The sequence below is a fragment of the Physeter macrocephalus genome, chromosome 12 (genome assembly GCF_002837175.3).
Source record: "Physeter macrocephalus isolate SW-GA chromosome 12, ASM283717v5, whole genome shotgun sequence".
Lineage (NCBI taxonomy): Eukaryota > Metazoa > Chordata > Mammalia > Artiodactyla > Physeteridae > Physeter > Physeter macrocephalus.
This window is the reverse complement of record NC_041225.1, coordinates 16,648,337-16,669,128: the sequence shown is the minus strand read 5'-3', so window position 1 is coordinate 16,669,128 and position 20,792 is coordinate 16,648,337. Positions and strand designations below refer to the sequence as shown.

Sequence of the window (20,792 nt, the reverse complement as noted above, 5' to 3'; positions counted from 1 at the left end):
GTCCGGAGCCTGTGCTCCGCAACGGGAGAGGCCACAACAGTGAGAGGCCCGCATACCGCCAAAAATAAAAAAAAATAAAAAAAAAAAAAAAAAGAAAGGCAAGGGTAAAAGGAAGCCACTTTCTGCCTAGCGAGAATGTTCCTTTCTAAGTGAAAGTCTACTTACTCTCCGGTTGTTACATTTTAAGACTGTGTAGACTTTATCTTCAGCCACATCTTGATTTGGAACTGCTATGACAATGGCGGGGACATAGAAGTCAAATCCTCGGGGTATCACAATTTTGGCAAGCACATAATCTCCAACCTGTAGATGAGAACATCTTTCACGGCAAATATTTTGCTTATGCATCTCAGAGACAATATTCATATAAGCTTGTTTTAAAACACCCCAAGATGACTAGCAAGTACTGATGCTAGAATTCAAATACATATTGTTTTTTTCTCAGTTGGAAAGAGTCGCTAGTTCCAAAATTCTCTGGGCTCATTGGGCCATAGCTGGAATTTCGTGACCAGTTTGGGGAAGCCTCATTTTAGCAGGGCTTCCCCTGACAAGGGTCTCAGGAGCAGTCAGCAAGATGGTGAGGGGTCTGGAAACCACATCTTACAAAGACTGGCTGAAGGAAGCTGTAATGTTTCACATGAGGACCAGGGAGAGAATGGACGGTGCCCTCCTGTGTCTGAAGGGTTATCAGGGACAGAGGAGAGGAGCAGATTTGTTTAATGTGGTTCCAAAGCTCACATCTGGAATCCATGGGAAAAAGTCACAAGAGGTAACTTCCAGCAGAAAGAAAGTCTTGTGAAGGGGCATACAAAGCTGCAGGGCATCTGTCAGATGGAGAGGATTCACGGTCAGGGGGAAAGTGCACTGATGTGCCCTCTGCGGCTGCCCAGGGGAGGTGGGAACAGACAACCAATGTGAATCCTATGAGCACTCCTCAGCACTCTTCCTCCTGGCTCACACTATCCGAGAGAGAGCAGCAGTGCAGCTTTGGGGGGGTTTTCTCTCTACACTCTCGCCTTGGTGAGGGGATGAGGCTAGCCCAGGAGGATGTGCCAGACACGGCACAGCTCTGATGAATTTATAAGCAGATGAGAACACATCAGCCTGGCTCACCCCTGGAATGCATGTTCAGGGGTAACTGCATTATGGCATCAAGGTCTGGCATCAACTGACTACAACATCAAGGAAAGGGCTACCTCTGCCTTTGTTATTAAATCTGTTTTAGTATAATCTTCTGCAGTGAAAGCTTCAAGAGCACCAGCAGTTACAGCAACTCCCGCCCCACGACCATCTATTGTCTGTAAAGCAACAAGAGCCTCAGGGGCAATGCAAGCAGGTCTGTGCACTCCGAGCTACTTAACAGGGCGTTAGCAGATCAGGGTCAGGAACAAAGAAATTGCTAGGCAAGGGGTCATAGGAAGAGGGGTCACTGTTATCCAGAGCTCTAGGAACGGTGAAAAGGGGGCCCAGGAACAGATGGCTGGAGCAGGTACCTGGAGCGGTGGGCAGGGCATGGCGCCCCCCACAGGTGTGATGAACGAGATGGGCACGACCTTGGTGTCTCCATACCTGAAGCCCACGAGCACGTGGGTGGGGCTCACACACTTCTTCACAACCCCTGTAAGGAATCACATTTAAAATAAAACAGAAAGGCAAAGCCTATTCCCTTAGGCTTGCCCCATCCCGTTGGTCAAGCTAAGTTACAGCACTTTGCCTGCTGACATCAGTGTGCCCCTTGGTTTCTCCACCAGATAACACTGGACACTCTATGATGCCTGCTGGGGTTGACCAGCTCAGAGTGCAGTGCCGTGCTCTGCTCTAGAGCTGAGCTGGGAAGCTAAGAGAATGCGTGGAAACTTGTTCAACTAGCATTACCAGCAGCCATCCCGCTGGGAACACTGTTCCTAGAAATATCCTTTCCCTGGACACTTCCTAACGTCTGATTCCCTTATTTATTTTAGTCATATTTCCTTCTATAATACTTGGAGACAGAAAATCATTGTTAGTATACACACTACTATATATAAAATAAATAACTAATAAGGACCTACTGTCCAGCAGAGGGAACACTACTCAGTACTCTGTAATGACCAATATGGGAATAGAATCTAAAAAAGAGTGGATGTGGGTACATGTATAACTGATTCACTTTGCTGTACACCTGAAACTAACACAACATTGTAAATCAACTATACGCCAATAAAAATTTAAAAAAGGAAAATCATTGTTAAATTGTGAAAGTGAAAGGAAATATGAATTTTCATCTTCAGCTTTTCATCTAATATTACACATCCCACAGTGTCCCTAAAATGAACAATCAGAAAAGGAAGAAAAAAAGAAGCAAGAAGTTTTCTTGTCTTTTAGTTACGTGTAGAGATTATTGTAACAGGAAAAGAAAATATTGGTGTTAAGGTTCACATATTTTGTCATTTATCCTAGCTGAAATTTATTATATTTTCCCATTGAAAAGGGATTATAAATACTGGGGGGACGTTTTGACTTCCCCGGCAGTAACAGCTGCACTTGGACCCCCTCGTTTGAGACAGAAATGTGCTCGTCCCCGCTGGTCTCCCACAGCGCGAGTGCCGGGCATCCTCGCCCCAGCTCACACACCGGCGTTGGCAAAGTCCTATGTGCTTTCAGGTGGCAAAGAAACGGCTGCTGATTTTCATCTCAAGTCCAGGTGTCTTGTTTTAAATGGCCAAAGAAAGGGAAAACTTATTTTTAAAAAAAAAAACACCACACACACATGAAAACCAGCTTTATATTATCTGTTTTCTTATTGGACTAAATGTTCCGTTTGGTTTCTGAAATATCCTTTACACATGGTTCACACATTTTCTACCATAAACTGACTCTACCCTTTTAATTAGGATAACTAACACTACTTTTTTTTTTTTTTTTGTGGTATGCGGGCCTCCCTCTGCTGTGGCCTCTCCCGTTGCGGAGCACAGGCTCCGGACGCGCAGGCTCAGCGGCCATGGCTCACGGGCCCAGCCGCTCCGCGGCACGTGGGATCCTCCCAGACCGGGGCGCGAACCCGGTTCCCCTGCATCGGCAGGCGGACGCGCAACCACTGCGCCACCAGGGAAGCCCTAACACTACTTTTTAGAAAGAATTCCTATTGTGAAAACAAAGAACCCCTCTGAGTCGAGGAGAATCCTAGCATCCCCAGCACACAAGCCCACCCCAACCCACCCCGACCCCGGCCCTGCCCCAGGCAGGGGTAAAGGTCTGGGCTGCCAAGATGACCTTGTTGGCCAGTGGGACCCTCCTCAAATTCTTAGCCTTTGGGACTTTGCAGAATCCAGTCGTAAACCTGGGATGCAGTTTTTCAGGTATCTGCCTCAGTTGAGTAGCTGTGTGACTGTATGGCCCGTCTAAGCCATGTATTGGCTGTCTTGTACAGAAAAAGGCTGTCGACCCCTGCTCGAGATCGTTAGACCTAGACTTTTGGTATGTTACTACCAGCTCTTTTTTCTTTCTTTTTCTTTTTTTTTTTTTTTTTTAAACTCTTTCCTCATCTTTTATTCTGATAACAAGCAAAATAGCTCACTTAGTACCTTGTACTCTTTATTTTTTGGAATTTTATTTAATTTATTTTTTTATACAGCAGGTTCTTATTAGTCATCCATTTTATACATATTAGTGTATACATGTCAATCCCAATCTCCCAGTTCATCCTACCACCACCTCCCCCCACCACTTCCCCCCTTGGTGTCCATACGTTTGTTCTCTACATCTGTGTCTCTATCTCTGACCTGCAAACAGGTTCATCTGTACCATTTTTCTAGGTTCCACATATATGCATTAATATACGATATTTGTTTTTCTCTTTCTGACTTACTTCACTCTGTATGACAGTCTCTAGGTCCATCCACATCTCTACAAATGACCCAAATTCGTTCCTTTTTATGGCTGAGTAATATTCCATTATATATATGTACCACATCTTCTTATCCATTTGTCTGTCGATGGGCATTTAGACTACCAGCTCTTTTATGTTCCAATCTCTGCAGATGTGGACCTTTGTTTGCCTCCAGAAATTAGCGTAGTTTCTTCCAATCCAACTCTAGAACCAGCCTCACGGTGTTAACACCTGGCTGTCCTCCAAGGCGGGAGGACCCAGAGCTGCTGGCCTGTTCGGTCATGGCTCAGCGTCTGCACTTACCCCTTCTCCACCTCATTAAGGAGTTGCTACCATTTCTAGGCCCTGATTCAAGACAAGCTTCTGATTTTTGGCTGCCCTTACGCTGCAGTTTCTCTTTGCCCTCAGCCTCAGAGAGGTGAGACGGTGTTTCCTGCTCTGAAACGTCTCCTGGGACCATATTAGGGGACTGGGCTCTGGAGGTTGGACCAACAGGCAGAAAGAAGCATCTCTACTCTGTCATCTTCCTGGGTACGCGTCAGCCTCCCCATTTCAGCCAGGGGACTCTCCTGTACCCAGGTGCAGGGGAAAAGGGGGCACACCTTAGTTGAGACCCTCAGCAAAAACACTGCCTATGCCCAGAGGTCAGGGGAGTGAAGAAACAGTCTAGGCAGACAGCACTGGTGAGTTCATTTGGTGAAAGAAGCAGGAATGGTTTTCAATCTTCGCTCCAAACAGGAATTTCTCAGACTGGAGAGTGGATTTTTTTTTTTAAACCTCTGGCTATAAGAACCTTCTGATATTCACAGCCCAGCTCGGCTCGAATCCCATTTCCTGAAAAAGGCGTCAGTTCTGCTCCACCAGAAGCGTCCCCTCTGCCTGCCCCCCTCCACTGAATGCCAGCCTGCACGTCTAGTCATCACATTCTCTTCTTCTTTAGTCTCAGAGGTTTCCTTTATAGCCCACTGTGCTGGTTTTTGCCTTTTCAAATTGCTCTTAAAGTTTTAAAACTGTTGTTAAAGTTTTTAAACTGCAAGCAGCTCCCTCTACCCCCAGGTGAGGACCCCAGGTGAGTTGTTTATATCTCCCAAGAGGAGATAACAGAAATACTCTACAGGTAATGAACGCTTTCCAATTTCAAGATGCTGTACATTAACATATTTAATCTACACCATGATCTTATGGGGGGTTTAACCGTTTGAAATCTCATTTGGCAAGATAAGGAAACAGGCTCAGAGAACTTCAGTGATTCCAGTCACATGGATGGTAGAGGCAAGAAGCAGGCTTCGAAGAAATAAAAACTTAGGATTGTCTGACCCTAAATCATGACCCCGGAGAAAGTATTCAGTCCTCCCCTGCCCCAGCCTTTTTCTTCCGTTATAACTTGTTCCAACAACATAGTGCAGAAATCTTGCAACCCAGACTTTTCATCACTGTGAATTTCCTGAGATAAAATGCTGCTTCTTGCTGAACAATGGGAAGGATGACCCAATTCCTGCAAATAACGATTTAAAATAAGGTTCTGAAGTGTGTTTGCCTCCTTGCCTTTCAGCATCCTAATAAGCCAGGCTATCAGCTTGTCCCTTCTGTTCTGCACAACGCAATCCTTCCTCAACTAGTGAATCCACACTGAGCCCTGAATAGAGTTAGCCATACGGAAATCCCTGCCCCGATTCCCAAGGCTGGCAGCAACAACTGGGCCAGCTCTGCTCCGGTGTAGACCTGGTCTTGAGCAATGGATGCGCTGATTCCATTGCTCCAAAGCCGCCTTCTGCTCAGGTACATTGTAAAGCTATTTTTCATTAAAAACATTTAGGAGGTTGTGAACAAAAGTTATCAGAAAAGGAGTCATCAGTGAATATCATGCCTGTGCTCCACAAAACTCTATTTGGCCTTCTTTTCTGTAAGGGGTAAAAATAGTAACCTGCAGTGACCAGGTGATCTAAATGAACATCACTAATGAGGGCACGTGGACATCATGTGCCCTTAGATGGGTTGCCCTGAGAGGGATGTGGCATCAATAATATCACAAAACATTTTGGCTGGAGACACATAACCTGAATCTAATTTAACCCAAATTGAGGAACATTCCATAACATAATTGGCCTTACTGTTAAATAATGTCAGTATCATGAAAGATGATGGAAAAGGCTAGAGAATGATTCTAGATTAAAGAAGACTAAAGAGAAATAACTAAATGCAATAACAATTCTGAATTGGGACCTGTACTAGAGGAAAAAAAATGCCATAAGGGCTATTCTTGGGACAATTAACCAAACTGAAATATATAGATAAAACTATATAATATTAACTTTCCTGAATTTTATAACTTGACTGTGGTAATATTAAGAGAATACCCTTGTTCTTGAGAAATACATGCATTAAGGGGCAAAGGGGCATGATGTTACCTAATCTCAAACAGTTCAGGAAAAAATAATGTGTGTGTTACGGTAGAGGGAAGGAGACAGAGAACAGAAAAATAAAATAATAGATTGGTAAAATAAATGTGACAAAATGTTAAAAATTGGTAAATCTGGGTAAAAGTATACAGGAGTTCTCTATTATTCTTGCAAATTTTCTGGAAGTTTAAAATTATTTTTTTTTGAAAAAATAACTCTATGAGGGTAAAATAGAGTTGAAGTTCCCAGTTAAAGAAAAGATACATTGACTTTGTGGTGGGGGAGGGGAGTGTAAAGGGGGGCTGCAGGGAGGGAAACAGAAACTAAGTCCATCCTTAACCGATGCATCATCATTTAATTCGGCTGAGTCAATATTTACTAGCTAGCCACTAATCAAAATAACTGATTATATGACTAAATTCAAGTGTTTATTATGTTATTACCTTTTTTTTTTTTTTTTTCTGGCCACACTACGCGGCTTGCAGGATCTTAGCTCCTTGACCAGGGATTGACTGAACCCGGGCCCTGGCAGTGAACGTGCCGAGACCTAACCACCTACCACTTGACTGCCAGGGGATTCCCATCAAATATTTATTACCTTTCAAGTGACTTATCTGAGCCACAGATTAAAAATTCCCAAATGGCCAAATCCCATGGAGCTATTAGGACTGTGTGCTCTCTGCTTCTAGCTGCATATTTAAAAACAACCAGGGCAATAATCATTGCTGGCATGGCCTTAGGTATTGCATGTGGCTATGTGTTACCTGTTTCCTCTACTCCCCCAGATCAGCAGCGGTAGGTCTTCTGCATTTCCTTATCACACAGGGATGGCTGGGGGAAAAGTTTGAGCAATATTATTTTTTTCTGGGACCCTGGCCGGCAAACTGATCTCAAGCCCTAGTCCAGCCATTTGGAATCCTGTCATTTTCAGCATTTTCATTCAACTGCTAAATTAGCCTTGGATCCTGCTCCGTGGCTCAGATTCAGAAAACCAAGCAGGGGTGGCCTCCCTATGATCACCTCTCAGCAAATTTAAGTCCCAGAGAAATAGGAGGTTCTCAGGCCCTGCTCTTGCAAAGAAGAGTTTCATGCCTCAGCCTAGGAGCTCATCTCAAATGCCTGGATCCATTTTTCTCTCAACCAGTCAACTTCAAAGCACATTTACCAAATTTCAAATAAAATATCCTAGTTATAAGTTCTACACATATGCCTGCTGGAAACCCAAACTCCTGATGAAGTATTTTTCTCACTGAAAAAGCAGATTAAATTAAGTTTAATAAAGAACTACTTAACTGGTGATTGACAGATAATGCCTACGTTAAGATCAGCTATATTTTGAGGTTCAGTCTTTCAGCTTGACAGCTCTTCCTCAGGGTTCTTTCTCTAAGCTCTCTTTCCCAATAGGCCTTTACCATGATTTCAATGACTACTTTTGTGCTGACGTGTCAAAAATCTCTATCTCCCGACAGATTTCCTCCTCCAGACTCTGGACCCATTATCTCCAATTGCTTCTCTGACAACTTTAGCGTCTTGTGGTGCACCTACAGTTCGTCACGTCCCAGACACACCTCGTTATCTTCCTGTCCATACCACCATCTCCTATAGGTACCATCCTTTACCTTATGACCCAAGCCAGGGACCCAAGTGACATCCTAATCCACTCCGTATATACTCTTCACACAGCGCTGGGAGGGATCTTTTTAAACCTTCAAGTGTGATTGTGTTTCTTCCTGCTTTAAATGTGACTCCCCAATAAAGTTCAAACTTCTTAACATAACCCTTTATGAACAGCCGCACACTTACCTCTCCAAAGAGCTTTCTTACTTTCTACCCTTCCTCTGCATTCTAGGTTCCAGCCATAATCTATTTTATTTCTCCAGGCATAAAATGTTTTTCTTCACCTCTAGATCTTCACACGTATCATTTTCATTATTCATGAAGCTCTTGCTTAACTTTACCTGGCTGATTCCTTCAGGATCACATGCCCCAGAAAGTCTTGGGCACACCTCTCGGGTCCAGTCACATGGGCCTCTTCCTTCAAGGAAGAGGGTGTCATGGGCACTCCATCCTCAGGACTTCGTACTGCTGTTCCCTGTGTTTAGAACTCTTTTTAAACTTTTTAAAGTCCTTATTAATATGTTGCCTTCCCTGGAAGCTCTTCCTTGACCACCATATCTAGAATTGCGAGCTTCACCTTTGACACGCTCAACCCTCTTCGTGGCTTCATTTCCCTTCATAGCCCTGTATCTGACACACTACATATTTTACTTATTTGGTTGCTTGTCTGTCTCCTCTACTTGCATGTAAGCTTCATGAAAACAAGGATTTTCTTCTGGGGTCTGCTAACTACGCTAGACCAGCACCTTAGGGATATTACATACGTGGAACATAGTATGTATGTAGGAAAACTTTACTAAACAAAAGAAAGATTAAAGTAAGTTTTTCTGGCTGTTACTTCCCCACAAATATGGGGAGAAACTTCATCATTTCATTTTAGAAGTGGAATACCTCAGCATAGCTCATGAAGTGTCAGTGTGCTAGGGAAAGCACAGTTTGAGAACTTCTGGTTCCCAACATCATATTATGTAACAAAGGAATCTTACAAAATAAAATACCTACCTGGAAAATAAAAGCCATTTTCATCACATCTTGCAATAACCTTCTGGCCTTTGAGTGGATCCAATTTTTTGGATTTGTTTTTCTTTGTTGGAGTTCCTTGAATTTTCTGCTGCTAAAAAAAAATATAAAACATTAATAGTTGATAGAAAAAGTAAGTGCAGAGAGTGAAAGTCACAGATACAGGATAGCGTGCGATTCTTTACCTAGAATCACACTGTTGAGGAATTACAGGACATGCATATACTGTATACTCACTCTGGAGTACTTTCTGTTCTATGCTGTTGGGAACGGTTTTTAAAACTGAACTGATATGGGAAACACTGCACATAGAAAATGAGGCAGAATTTACAGTCTAAATCTAATCAAGCTTTGTTAAAACAAAACAAAAAAAGGCAACCTTTTCCAGAGAATTTAAACAGGATCCAGAGTTTTAAACTATAATATTCAATATATGCATACATGATCCAAAATGCAACATACAAAAAAAGCAAGCAAACATGAACAATTCTCAAGGTAAAAGGAAATCAACAGATCACAGTATTTAGATGGCTCAGGTGTTGGAATAATCAGATTAAGATGCAAATCAGCAGTTATAACCATAGTACATGAGGTAAAGGTAAATACTCTTGAAATGAACAGTAAGGTAGTTGTTTTCAGCAGAGAAAAAGGAACTAAAAAAAAAAACCAAATGGAAATTTTAGAAGTAAAAAAAAAACAACAACAATATCTGGAAGGGCTAAATAGCAGAATTGATATGATGGAGGAAAGAGACCTGAAGACGAATGAACAGAAATCATCCAATCTGAAGAACAGAGAAAAAAGGATATTTAAAAATGAGCAAGGGCCTTCCTGTTCCAGATAACCCCTTCAAAGCCCAGCTCAGTTATAATACCTCTGGGAAGACTTTACCCCCAGGCAATTTCAGAAAAAACAAAGAAAAGTACTGCTCTCTTATTTCCAAATGCTACCACATGAATCAAGGCTTGGAGTGAATGTGATTGTTGTGTCCACTACAGGAAGAAACTGGTAGCTTCATTTTTGATGGGTAAAGTCCAATTCTATCTAAAGTCCTATTTTCTACGCTTGATGACTGATCATTAGTAGAAAGACCCAATCTCCACTACTCCTCCAAAAAAACCCCAAAAGCCTCCATTCCATCATCCAGAAAAGTCATTATTTTTGATTTCCAATCAATTTGAGGACCAACGATCTTGTAAAATAAATTTAAAATGAATTACTAGAAAACAAACTAAAAAACAGACATATAGTGTTTGGGTTTCTAGGTGAAATCTATTTAAGAATTCTGAAAAGCAATTGGTAGCAAATGGGTTGGAAAAGAAGACAATAATTCAAAGTACCACCAAATTGGTAGGGTGTTTACCATTTTTTTCCTCTGTTATTCCCTGGCCTGACCTCAAGACAGCCCAAAACACAGAAGTGGGCTCCAGGGTATAGACAGAGAGAGCTCTAAAAGAAGCCCTCTAGTTCTGGCTTGAGGAATGGGAAAAGGAACTCCTAACCCTTGGAGAGAATACAGAAATCCTTCTCCCCTTTCTCCCTCCATACTCAGACCTCAGTCCCTAAGCAATTCTGTGCGGTGGCAGCAGTGTTGGCAATATGAGCCTCGAGGAGCCAAAACTCTGCAGGAGTGGAATCTTCTTGCTCCAACAGGGTGCGTGAACCCCCGCTGTTCTCTCTCTCTATGTATCTAGCCTCTGTTTGGTCCCAAAGGCAAGCACAATATGTGGAAGCACACAACTGAGTTAGGGACATAAAACCCTGGATTTCTGGCTGAAGGACTGAAAAGAGGAAACCTAGGAAACCAGAAATTACTAGGAAGGTCACTTATGTTAGAAAAGGGAAGGCCAAGTATTACCCCAATACCAAAACAGGCAAAGACATCACAAGAAAAAGAACACTACAGTCCTATATTCCTCATGAATATAGATGCAAAAATCTCTTAAGAAAATATCAGCAAAAAATCCAGCAACATATGAGAAGAATTATACACAATGACCAAGTAGGAGTTATCCAAGGAATGCAAAGCTAATTTAACATCCATAATTATGCATCCACAATTAATGTAATACTTCAAATTAATACAGTAAAGAATAAAACCATATTATTATCTTAATGCATGAAGAAGGAGCATCTGACAAAATCCAACAGCCTTTCATGATAAAGACTCTCAACAAACCAGGAATAGAAGGAGACTTCCTCAGCTTGATGAAAAGCTTCTGTGGAAAGCCTACAGCAAGCATGACACTTAATGGTGAAATATGGGATGATTTCCCCTTAAGATCAGAAACAAGGCCAGGCACTCTTGCAACTTCTACTTAACATTGTACTTGATGCTCTAGCCAGTACAATCAGGCAAGAAAAAAACAAAGGCATCCAGATTGGAAAGGAACGGGTAAAGCTGTCTTTCTTCATAAATGATATAATCCTATATGTGGAAAACCCTGGGGAAAGCACACAAACACTACTAGAGTTAACAGGTTTTGCAAGATGTCATGATGCAAGTTAAATATACAAAAAAGAAAAAATTGTATTTCTATGTATTAATAATGAACAGTCTGAAAATAAAATTAAGAAAAGAATTCCATTTATAGCATCAAAAAGAGAAGACTAAGGAATAAATTTATCAAAAATAAATGAAAAGCTCATACACTGAAAACTACAAAACACTGCTGAGAGAAATGAAAGATCTAAGAAGTTGAATATCATGTTCATGGATGAGGAAACTTGATATTGTTAAAATAGTCATTTTTTACTAAACTGATCTATAGATTCTACATAAATCAAACAAAATCCCAGTAATTTTTTTTTTGCCAAAATTGAGATGCTGATCTTAAAATTTACACATAAATGTAAATGACCCAGAAGAGCCAAAATAATTTTGAAAAAGAACAAATCTGGCAGACTTACTCTTCTTAATTTCAAAACTTACTCTAAAGCTTCAGTAATCAAGAAAGTGTGGTCCTGAATTAAGGATAGTCATATGATCAGTGGAACAGTATTCAGAGTCTAGAAATAAATCCTTATATTTATGGTCAATTGATTTTTGACACTTTGGAAAAGCTTTTGGCAGTTTCTTTAAAAATAAACATAAACTTACTGTATGCCTGGGAAATACCACTATTAGACATCTAGCCAAGAGAAATAGAAATTTTTATCAAACAAACACTTTTATGTGAATGTTCATATCAGCATTATTCACAGTAATGGAAAGGTGGAAATAATCCAAACGTCAGTGGACTGGGGAAATGGGTAAACAAAATGTGGTATATCAATGGAATGGAATATTACTCAGCCATTTATATACAAAACTTACAGAAAACACAAATTTATAGAGAAAGAAATTGATTAGTGGTTACCTGGGGCTTGAGGTGTAAATGGAGACTGACTCCAAATAGGCATGAGGGATCTTTTCTGGGTGATGGAAATGTTCTGAAACTGGACTGCAGTGGTGATTGAAGCTCTGTCAGTTTTGCTAAAAATCACTGAATTGAAATAGGCGAATTTTATGGTGTGAAAATTACATTTGTATAAATCTGTCTTTTTAAAAAAGGTTAAAATAGGCAGCCATCTACTTCTTGTTTCCTCTGTGTAACTGGCTCATGGTATTTTGCAGATAGTGGGCTGAAGAAGTGAATGAACACAGAAGTTTCTGAATCTACTCTTAAATCAAAAAATAAACAAAATGGGCCTTTTTCTTCACATTGCTATATTGTAGAAAATGGGGGTTTTCCCACCCAGATTTTTTTCATTTTTTTCCTTTCTTGACCCTTAACTTATTAATTTTTGGATTTCTCAAAGAAATTAGTCCTCCAACCCAATCAAAGCACCCAGTGACATCATTCACCAGCTTCTCATCTTTGCAGACCATCAAGTGCCCCTCTTCTCCATGATACAAAGCCAATATAAACTGTTTTCACATGCATTTTGATGCCATCTTTTTGCACTGCTATAGCTATATCATCAATAAAGTATTCGATGCATATTTTATGAGTTCATCTGCTGGCCTTCACTTAAGCAAGTCTCTAATTTATGAGGCAATTGACAATAAAAATTTAAATAACTTCAGGTGGTGTGAAAATCACTTACCCTTGGGTCATGATTCATGTTCAGTATGGTTTGCGCTCCTGAAACCTGCAGCTCATTTCCCTGGTGCCCTGATATAACTGAGCATTTTGCAGCCATCTATCATTTGTATCTGTTTGTTGATACTTTTCAGGTTCACTAAAAGAAGTGGGAGTATGCTTTATTTCCTGGGAGCTGAAAAGTTAGAGCTAGGTCCTCAGGGAAGAAATAATGAACTAAGGGCTTAAAGTCTCTGGCAGGATGGTGGGATATGATCAAGTCTTCAGACCTGTGTTGCTTGTAGCCTATGTGGCCACAGACAAAAATGTAAGATGAACACCACCCTTTTGTTTATGATGGTCCCGTCTAGTTGAATTTTGCTGGGGACCCTCTCTTCTCATGGAATTTCTATTTTTACCGATGTACTCAATACGTCAAAGAGGATGGCCCAACATCATCGGTAGGTGGTGAATGTCATCTGCCTGTTGCTGGGCTTCACCCAGAGGAGAAACCTAAGCACTCCTTCCTGCGGGCAATCAGAATGACCCGCCCATCTGAAATGGCCTCAAAGGGAGGAGACTGGACCAGGGGACAGGAGGAATGGGACTGAGTGCTGTCCAGGTGGCTGTGTGACTTTGGGCAGTCTATTAACATTTCCGGGCTTCAGTTTCTACATGTGCAAAATAAGGGGATAAAATAAATGATCTCTAACATCCTCTCGTATCTGTCCAGGAGAGTCTAGGCCTTACTAGCCTTTCTGCAGTGCTGGAGAAACCGTACACGGACAGGAACACAAGCATGATACCCTTGCTTGTAGTTTTTACAATATAAGGGAAATGTAATGGCCAGAACTGTGACATGAATAGCAGTGTTTTCCATCTAACACTCCAAAGAGATGCCCACACCACAATTTCCTACAGTCAGTTCCTCGATGGAAGATTCCATGTACAGTATATTCTCATTATTGATAGAATTTAGAATCTTGAGAATTTGGAATAAGCCAAATTAAATCAGCTGTTGCATAAATACCTCACCTGTACATAAAGTGAACCTCCAAAGCCACCTTACTTCACACCGTCAGTGATCATATCAAAGACCAATCATCCAGGGAGGTGCTGTTGGTCCCTGAGGCATCAGACAGTCTTATTACCTCTAGACCGGTAACAACCTGTTATTACAAAAGATGTCCACATCGATTCCAGAAAGCCATCTTTCCCCCTTAGATTTCATCAACAGACCAGACATTTATTAGAACCTATGCCTAGATACATTTAAAACTCCTTTTCAAAATTCTAAATGAGTATAATCACATAATTTATTTAAATAGCCCCCTTTTATCTCTAGACTCCAAATACTGATTCTCTCAATATACTAGCCAGAAGCTAACCAATGTGATTGCTTTCTACAGTTTCACATGTACAAATCTGTGAAGTCAGTTGCCAGAAATCATCAGGGAGCTCTTTTTTTTTTTTTTTCCATAGTTGTCACTCACTTCCCAATTCATCTGATATAGGAAAACCACTCACTCTGTGAGGACCTTCCCTGCCAAGGGCAGCAGCAACGAACGGAAGCGATACAGAGGGCTGCCGGTGTTCGTTTTTAACACACTGAAAATGCCACCTAAGAAACTGCCTTTTTAAATCGCTGAAAAATATCACCTCCCATTCGAGTCATTCACACACCTGTGAGTTTACCTCAAAGAATCATTACACCTACTAAAGGGCTTTGCATACTCACATTCTCTCTGCTCTTGTTTCCAACAGTTACTACTATTGGCAAGAATTCATTTCTGGCTGTTTCCACAGCACGTAGCTTTATGGAAGGAACCGTTCACTGTACACTCAGTGATTCTTCCAGATCCCTGCTGAGGCAACTCAGCTACACCACAGATAGAGCAGAGAAGCCGTGGCGAAACAAACCTACAGGGCCAGCGTTAATACAATGGTTCATTCACAGAAATAGAGCACTGGTCTCCCAGGATGGAAGGACATGGATCAGGGCAGCTAGACACACCATCCCTTCAGCCACAAAATTGACAGCAGCTTTCCAGAAAGATGATATCCCGCTGTTTTTGAGTTTTGCCAAAGACTCTAGAGACACCTCACAGCCCATACGAGAGGACATTAGCTGCCCTGTTCCTTTCCCGCCATCAGTCACCTATGCACGTGCACAATACAAGCATGCTACTGGGCTTTAAAATGAAATCTATGGGGACTTCCCTGGCAGTCCAGTGGTTAAGACTCTGCACTTCCAATGCCGGGGGTGCGGGTTCGATCCCTGGTCCGGGAACTAAGATCCCACATGCTGCACGGTGCGGCCAAAAAATAAAAAAAATAAAACAAAATAAAATAAAATAACATTCTTTACAAGAAAAAAAAAGAAATCTATGGAGGACAAGAGTCGGAGGGGATGGAGAATGAGAGAACAAGAAATGCTAGCACTAAATAAATAAGCTGACCCATCTCTAGGTTCAGGTGCCTGGGAGTAACTGCATGCCAGTTTCAGTGAGGAAGTCAGATAGGCAATGGTGCTGTCAGTTAGGGATGATGTCCACTGGATAATTTGATTTTGCCTTGTCTCCAAAATTCAGAGAATCCAATTCACTTCTTTGCCAGATTCAATTATCAAGTGATGCAGATCAGGGTCCAACATAGTCTACCCTCCTTTCATTTCATTACTTAGTTTCAAGGTCATGCTCTCAGGTTTGCATTGGTGGAGTAAAGTTGCTAAATGTTTGATGCTTTAGAATTTTCCATTTAACAAACAACATGTTTTCACATCAGGTACAAAATGCACTTCCATGATGTACCTAGAACTAGTCTTCGGCTCAAAATTTTGTCATAAAACCACTATATTTTTTTCTGCCCCAAATCACAGAACTCTGCTGGACCCAATCCCCAAACTGTACTAGCGGCAGTTCCAATGGCTTTTCTGTCCATGTTTTGTCCTTAAAGCCAAGTAAAGTCTGTGACTGTGCTAATCAAGATAACACGTAGTGTCAGGCCTGTTCTGACCTTTCCTCTCACTAGGATACCTAATTATAAGACCAGAATATTTGCAAACTGTCTCTGAATAATTCAACTCTTTTTAAAACCTTGGTGAGGAGGAGGACAGAGCCAGTCTGGAGCATTTTCTGATCTTCACTATCTCTCCCTTCATTTAGATTTAGAGGGGTTTCTCCACCACGAGAGTATCCAGGGTCTGCATCCCTTTTAGAAATGGGCTCTGGAGAGAAAATGAGAAAAAGATCTTACAGGAAAACGTAAATCAGGGGTGGCAAACTCCTGCCCAGGCCCTCTAGGCAGCGTAGTGACCGACCCATGGTAAAGAATTGAAAGGACTTGGAGTGCTTTCCTTCCTAGGCTATTTGCATTTTAACAGGAGTCAAACCATAAGCCTAAAGAAGTGAAGCTCTAGGTGGAATTTCCTGCCTCAGCCCTTCCGGTCTGAAGAGGAAGCTAAGACTCCTTGCAAGATCTCGCACAAGCACAGCAGGTCGGTGCTGGGCTCCCGGGGACACCGAGGACACCGTGCGTGAGCCCAAGGCTTAAGGCGGAAGCTATGGCCAGGAGGACAGGCAGAGAGAATTATCGTCCCCTTTCAGAAGCCTCAGGCGCTTAGCCGTGCTTTAAAATCCAAAGCAGCACAGGGACGTGCTTTTTCGGAGCTGTTTCCCCTTTCTCCTCAGGGAACATCATAACTTTAGGAAACACAGCGTGAGCAACACGTGTCCCCAAAACTTCTGTGCGGGTCTCCACTTCCCCTCTCCGGGGGCTGCTTCCTAAGCAGATCAGGGACTGGTGAGCTGCTTGGCCTTCCCCTCTTCCCGGTGTGGTTCCTTGTGCTGTGTGAGGGGCTGCTTAGGACGCACAGGAAACAGTTACAGGATGATGCCCTGAACTACCAGACAGCCCCCAGACAGGTCCCCAGCACTGGGCAAGGGAGAAGACTTAACCACTCCGACAGTCAAATCTCCAGTCAAATCTCAGTCAATAGCAACTCAAAGGGCTTTTGTGGGAGGGTGAACTTATTTTGGGTGGTTTTTTTTTTTTTTTTTTTTTGGTAGTAGCAAAGGAACCTAATAAATATGCATTAGATGCTGAATCGAATGATTTCCCTAGCTCGAAGAGCACCCTTGCAACATCTTCTCAGGGAACATTCTCGTTGCTCTTTTAGGGAAGAATCAAAGAGAGAAAAACTTGAAATGTTTTAAGTATTTAAACCTGAAAATTACTACAGTGCTGTGGCCTGCAATTCGGATGTTACTGACATAGTTCTCTACAGGCAGCCGCTCCAGAGATGTACCACAGCCATACACTGGAGCCACTTCTGTGTCACTGCCTGGAGCGTGGACCACTGCCAGCTGTCTGCTGTGGTTGTATACAGATACCTCACACGAGGTGATGGCATAAAAAGAAATGCTGAGCCTTTAAGAAAACTTTTCAGGAGATCTCTGTGCTGGTTACTCTGGGCCATCCACCTGCCCCCAGGTCCATTCTCTGCCCTGCCCTGCTCCATGACCCAATTTCTCTTGTTGGCTGACTTTCCAATAGGCTGAGCCAATGGGAGGCGAGAGGTCAGAGGGCAGCAGGGGGAGGAAGACTGGGGTGTTGGCTCCGTGCTCCCTCCCTGCCCTTTGTCTCTCTAGGAATACCTCCTACTCTGGCTAGTGGCCTTCGCTCTTACAGGCTCCAGTAGCACTATTCCCCTCCACCCTTCAAGTCTGGGGGTGGTCAACTTCCTGCTATTGCCAGTGCTGGGGTGAAATCCCCTTCTGGCTGCCTTAGACCTGCCTCCGCCTCTGCAGACAGTCCCTTCATTAATGTTTCTTCACTTGAAGTGACTGAACGGGATTCTGTTTCCTGCCTGGACCCTCCTGATAAGCCCTCCACATTCGGTTCTCCTCCTTCAGACTGGGAGGTCAATGGCCATCCCCAAACCTGCTCAGGGTAGAATTCATGCCAATGAAAAAAGATGAGCCTTGTGGCAAAAGAGTGCCAGGGTCCACCCAGCTGAAATCTCCAGCCGAGATGGTTGTCTTCAGCTTTAGAATGAAAAGACAATCCAGCAGTGATTTTTGTCCCTGGAGCTGATACCCTCCTTCCCGCTCCTAAACATCAGGATACTAGACAGAAACCTTTCTGGATACTATTTAGAGTTGGTGGGAGCTTTTCTTCCCTTCTGTGGATTTCCTTCAGTGGCTGGTCTTCCTGAGCAGGATCCTCTCCTTAAATCCCCAGCTAACTGTGGCATGATCACGACATGGCAGCATCTTCTCTTTGGCATCCTCGCCCATCCCATCCAGGCACCTCACTCTCTCTGGGATTTCAGTCCCACCCTGGCCACGTGTCCTACCATTATCTCTCAGGAACCCATCGGGGGGTCTGGTTTCCATATGTTAATGTATCACCAAGGCACTGGCCTGAATGTGCACGTGTCCTTCTTCGTGTGATGGCATCACTGATACACAACCCACACCTGCTAATTCCCCACCCTTGCACCAGGGGAACTTCTGTCACTGTCACTAAGGAGTCAGTCCTCCTACCAGACCCAAGTGTCAGCAGAAGAGACTAAAGGTTTTACTTGTGGAATGAAAAAGGCTGGCTAGTCATAAAGGGTTAAGGTGTGATGCCTCCGTTCTCCCCTTAAAGAGGGAATAATGAGAGCTGTAAAAGGATGGGTTACAATGCAAGAATGACAACTGGTCCAATTATTATTTGGGAGCAAATATAACAAATGACGCTACTTATTCTGACTTCATTTTATATACAACTCAAAGAAATTTCTCTCTAAGTCTCCCCAAATAATGTTCTCCTGTGTAGTGTCAAAGTCACAACCCAGTATAATGTTTTCAAATCCAAGTGGTCTCTTTTCATCCCTTCATTCTCCCATTCCCATCTCACCCAGCCTCACCCATATCCTCCCTCCTGATGTGCATTTTCCTAACACTCTCTTTCTCCTGGACAGTTTTCCATGGAGTGGAGCACTCATTTAGTCATTCTTCAAAGCTAGAGACTCCACATTCCTTGCCAGTCTCAACTTGGAAAAGTAATCACGTGCAGCCAGCTGTGTAAGTGCATTTCCAAGGCCTCTGTTAGGGTTGTTTAGAGCTACTTAGAATTTAACAAGATTTTCTGCCTCCGAGTTTTTCAAGGCAGCCAAGGTTGGGTGCAGAAAGCCCGTTGGATTTTTCTGGGCCTGGATTCTGTGGGATTTGCTCTGGAGAACAATCCTTATTTACTAAGGAAATGCTGCAGGACAACATAGCTAGAGCTGCCCTAGACCAGGCTCCCAGCGAAAACTTGGGAAGGTTAATTACAACCCAGATGCCCTTGGTGATTTCCACCATACTGCAGCTCTGAGGGCTCAGGACTGGCCAGTGACGTTGGACTCTGCAATCATGGCAACGAGAGGGGTGCTGGTGAAGAGAGCTTTCAAGTGGAATTTACAATTTCAGAATTAAGATCTTTCAATATGTAGTCAGTAAGCCAAGCACCTGTCTCCAGGGATGCCACAAAACTAGTGGATTACAGAAATAGGGAGGGACCATTAATCATGGACTGCGTCCCGTATAAGGTGCTGGGCAGAGCACGTAGGATAATGATTCTTGCCCGACGTCTGATCCTGGGGCCAGCAAGGGACGCCAGTGAAAGCCTGAGTGGAAAAAGCAGGGCGCATTCTAGCCAGACACTGGCATGTGTAGCCACTTCTCCCCACCTCCGATCCTCACCAACAGAAAAATCATGAAGCTGTCCCAAACTCAGGAACCAATGCGGCAGCTACTTTGGGTGCCAGCGTACTGCAGGGGAAAGAATCAGAGAGCCACAGACCTCCAGACTCCATAACATATTCTGGAGTGGATCAAATAGTGACCACTCCCTTCTGAACACACGTGGGCATTTCTGATTGGGCATCCCATTCCGACCAACTTTGATCACCTTTTGTTACTTGTTATCAATAACCTTTAGGGGGTCTTAATGAAAAACAGAAGGTTTCTTCCTCTCCAAATTACAGTCATTGATCAAAATCTTTGGCCTCTGCCAAAAAAATGTGAAGTGAGACTTTTTTTATATGAATCAATAAAAATGACTTGCATCTGTGATGGATTTTCACCGCAGGATCTCAAAAGGCCTTGCAATCTTGAGCTTTGGTCCGAACCATTTTTCACGTTGAAGGATGAGACTTGTTAGCAGGTCATGAAATCAACTCAACAGAGCATGATAAAAATGGAATAAAAATACCACACAATACATCACACATGGTAAGGAGAAGTACCGTTTTAAGAAAATAATACAGAAAATCTTCCATTGCAGAGGGCCATGTGGAGAGTGGAAAGAACTCTGTAGATGAGCTGCCACCTATGAACCCCTCCCCGCCCATTCATTACCTATGGAGTATTGTCCTGGGCACATGGGTGCTTTCCTGAACTGACAGTGGGGGCTTTGGTCACCCTATGTAGGGACAGGGCAGTGAAAGGACAGCCTTAGCCCCTGACCAAGAAAGGGGGCAGCAGTAGCCCATCAATACCATTACACAAACTCAATGTCTTCCTCACTCTGGCTCCCTCATCAAGTTCCCTCCATTTTTTCTCCTTTGCTTTCTAGGAAGATCTTGAACAAAAAATCTGCACTTCCTGTATTTACTTTCTCCACTGTTCTCTACTTCTCCATCCGCTGCACACTGGCTTCCACTCCCAAAATGCTACCGAAATTGTTCTGGCTAAGATCATTAACGCTCTCCCTCTTGAAAATCAAATGGTTTTCAGACATCATCCTGTATGACTTTCCAAACTCCTCAGTAATTTTTTTTTTTTTTTTTTTTTT

The 20,792-nt window shown here is 42.8% G+C and overlaps 1 protein-coding gene across 1 annotated transcript in view; it reads right to left on the bottom strand.

Moving 5' to 3' along the window:
• The window catches only part of VWA3B (von Willebrand factor A domain containing 3B), a 214,775-nt gene that overhangs the window by 13,166 nt on the left and 180,817 nt on the right, over window positions 1–20,792 (bottom strand). Inside the window, 3 exon segments of the mRNA XM_028497121.2 lie at window positions 166–303; window positions 1,494–1,618; window positions 8,887–8,998. Coding sequence (XP_028352922.1) covers window positions 166–303; window positions 1,494–1,618; window positions 8,887–8,998 — 375 coding nt within the window.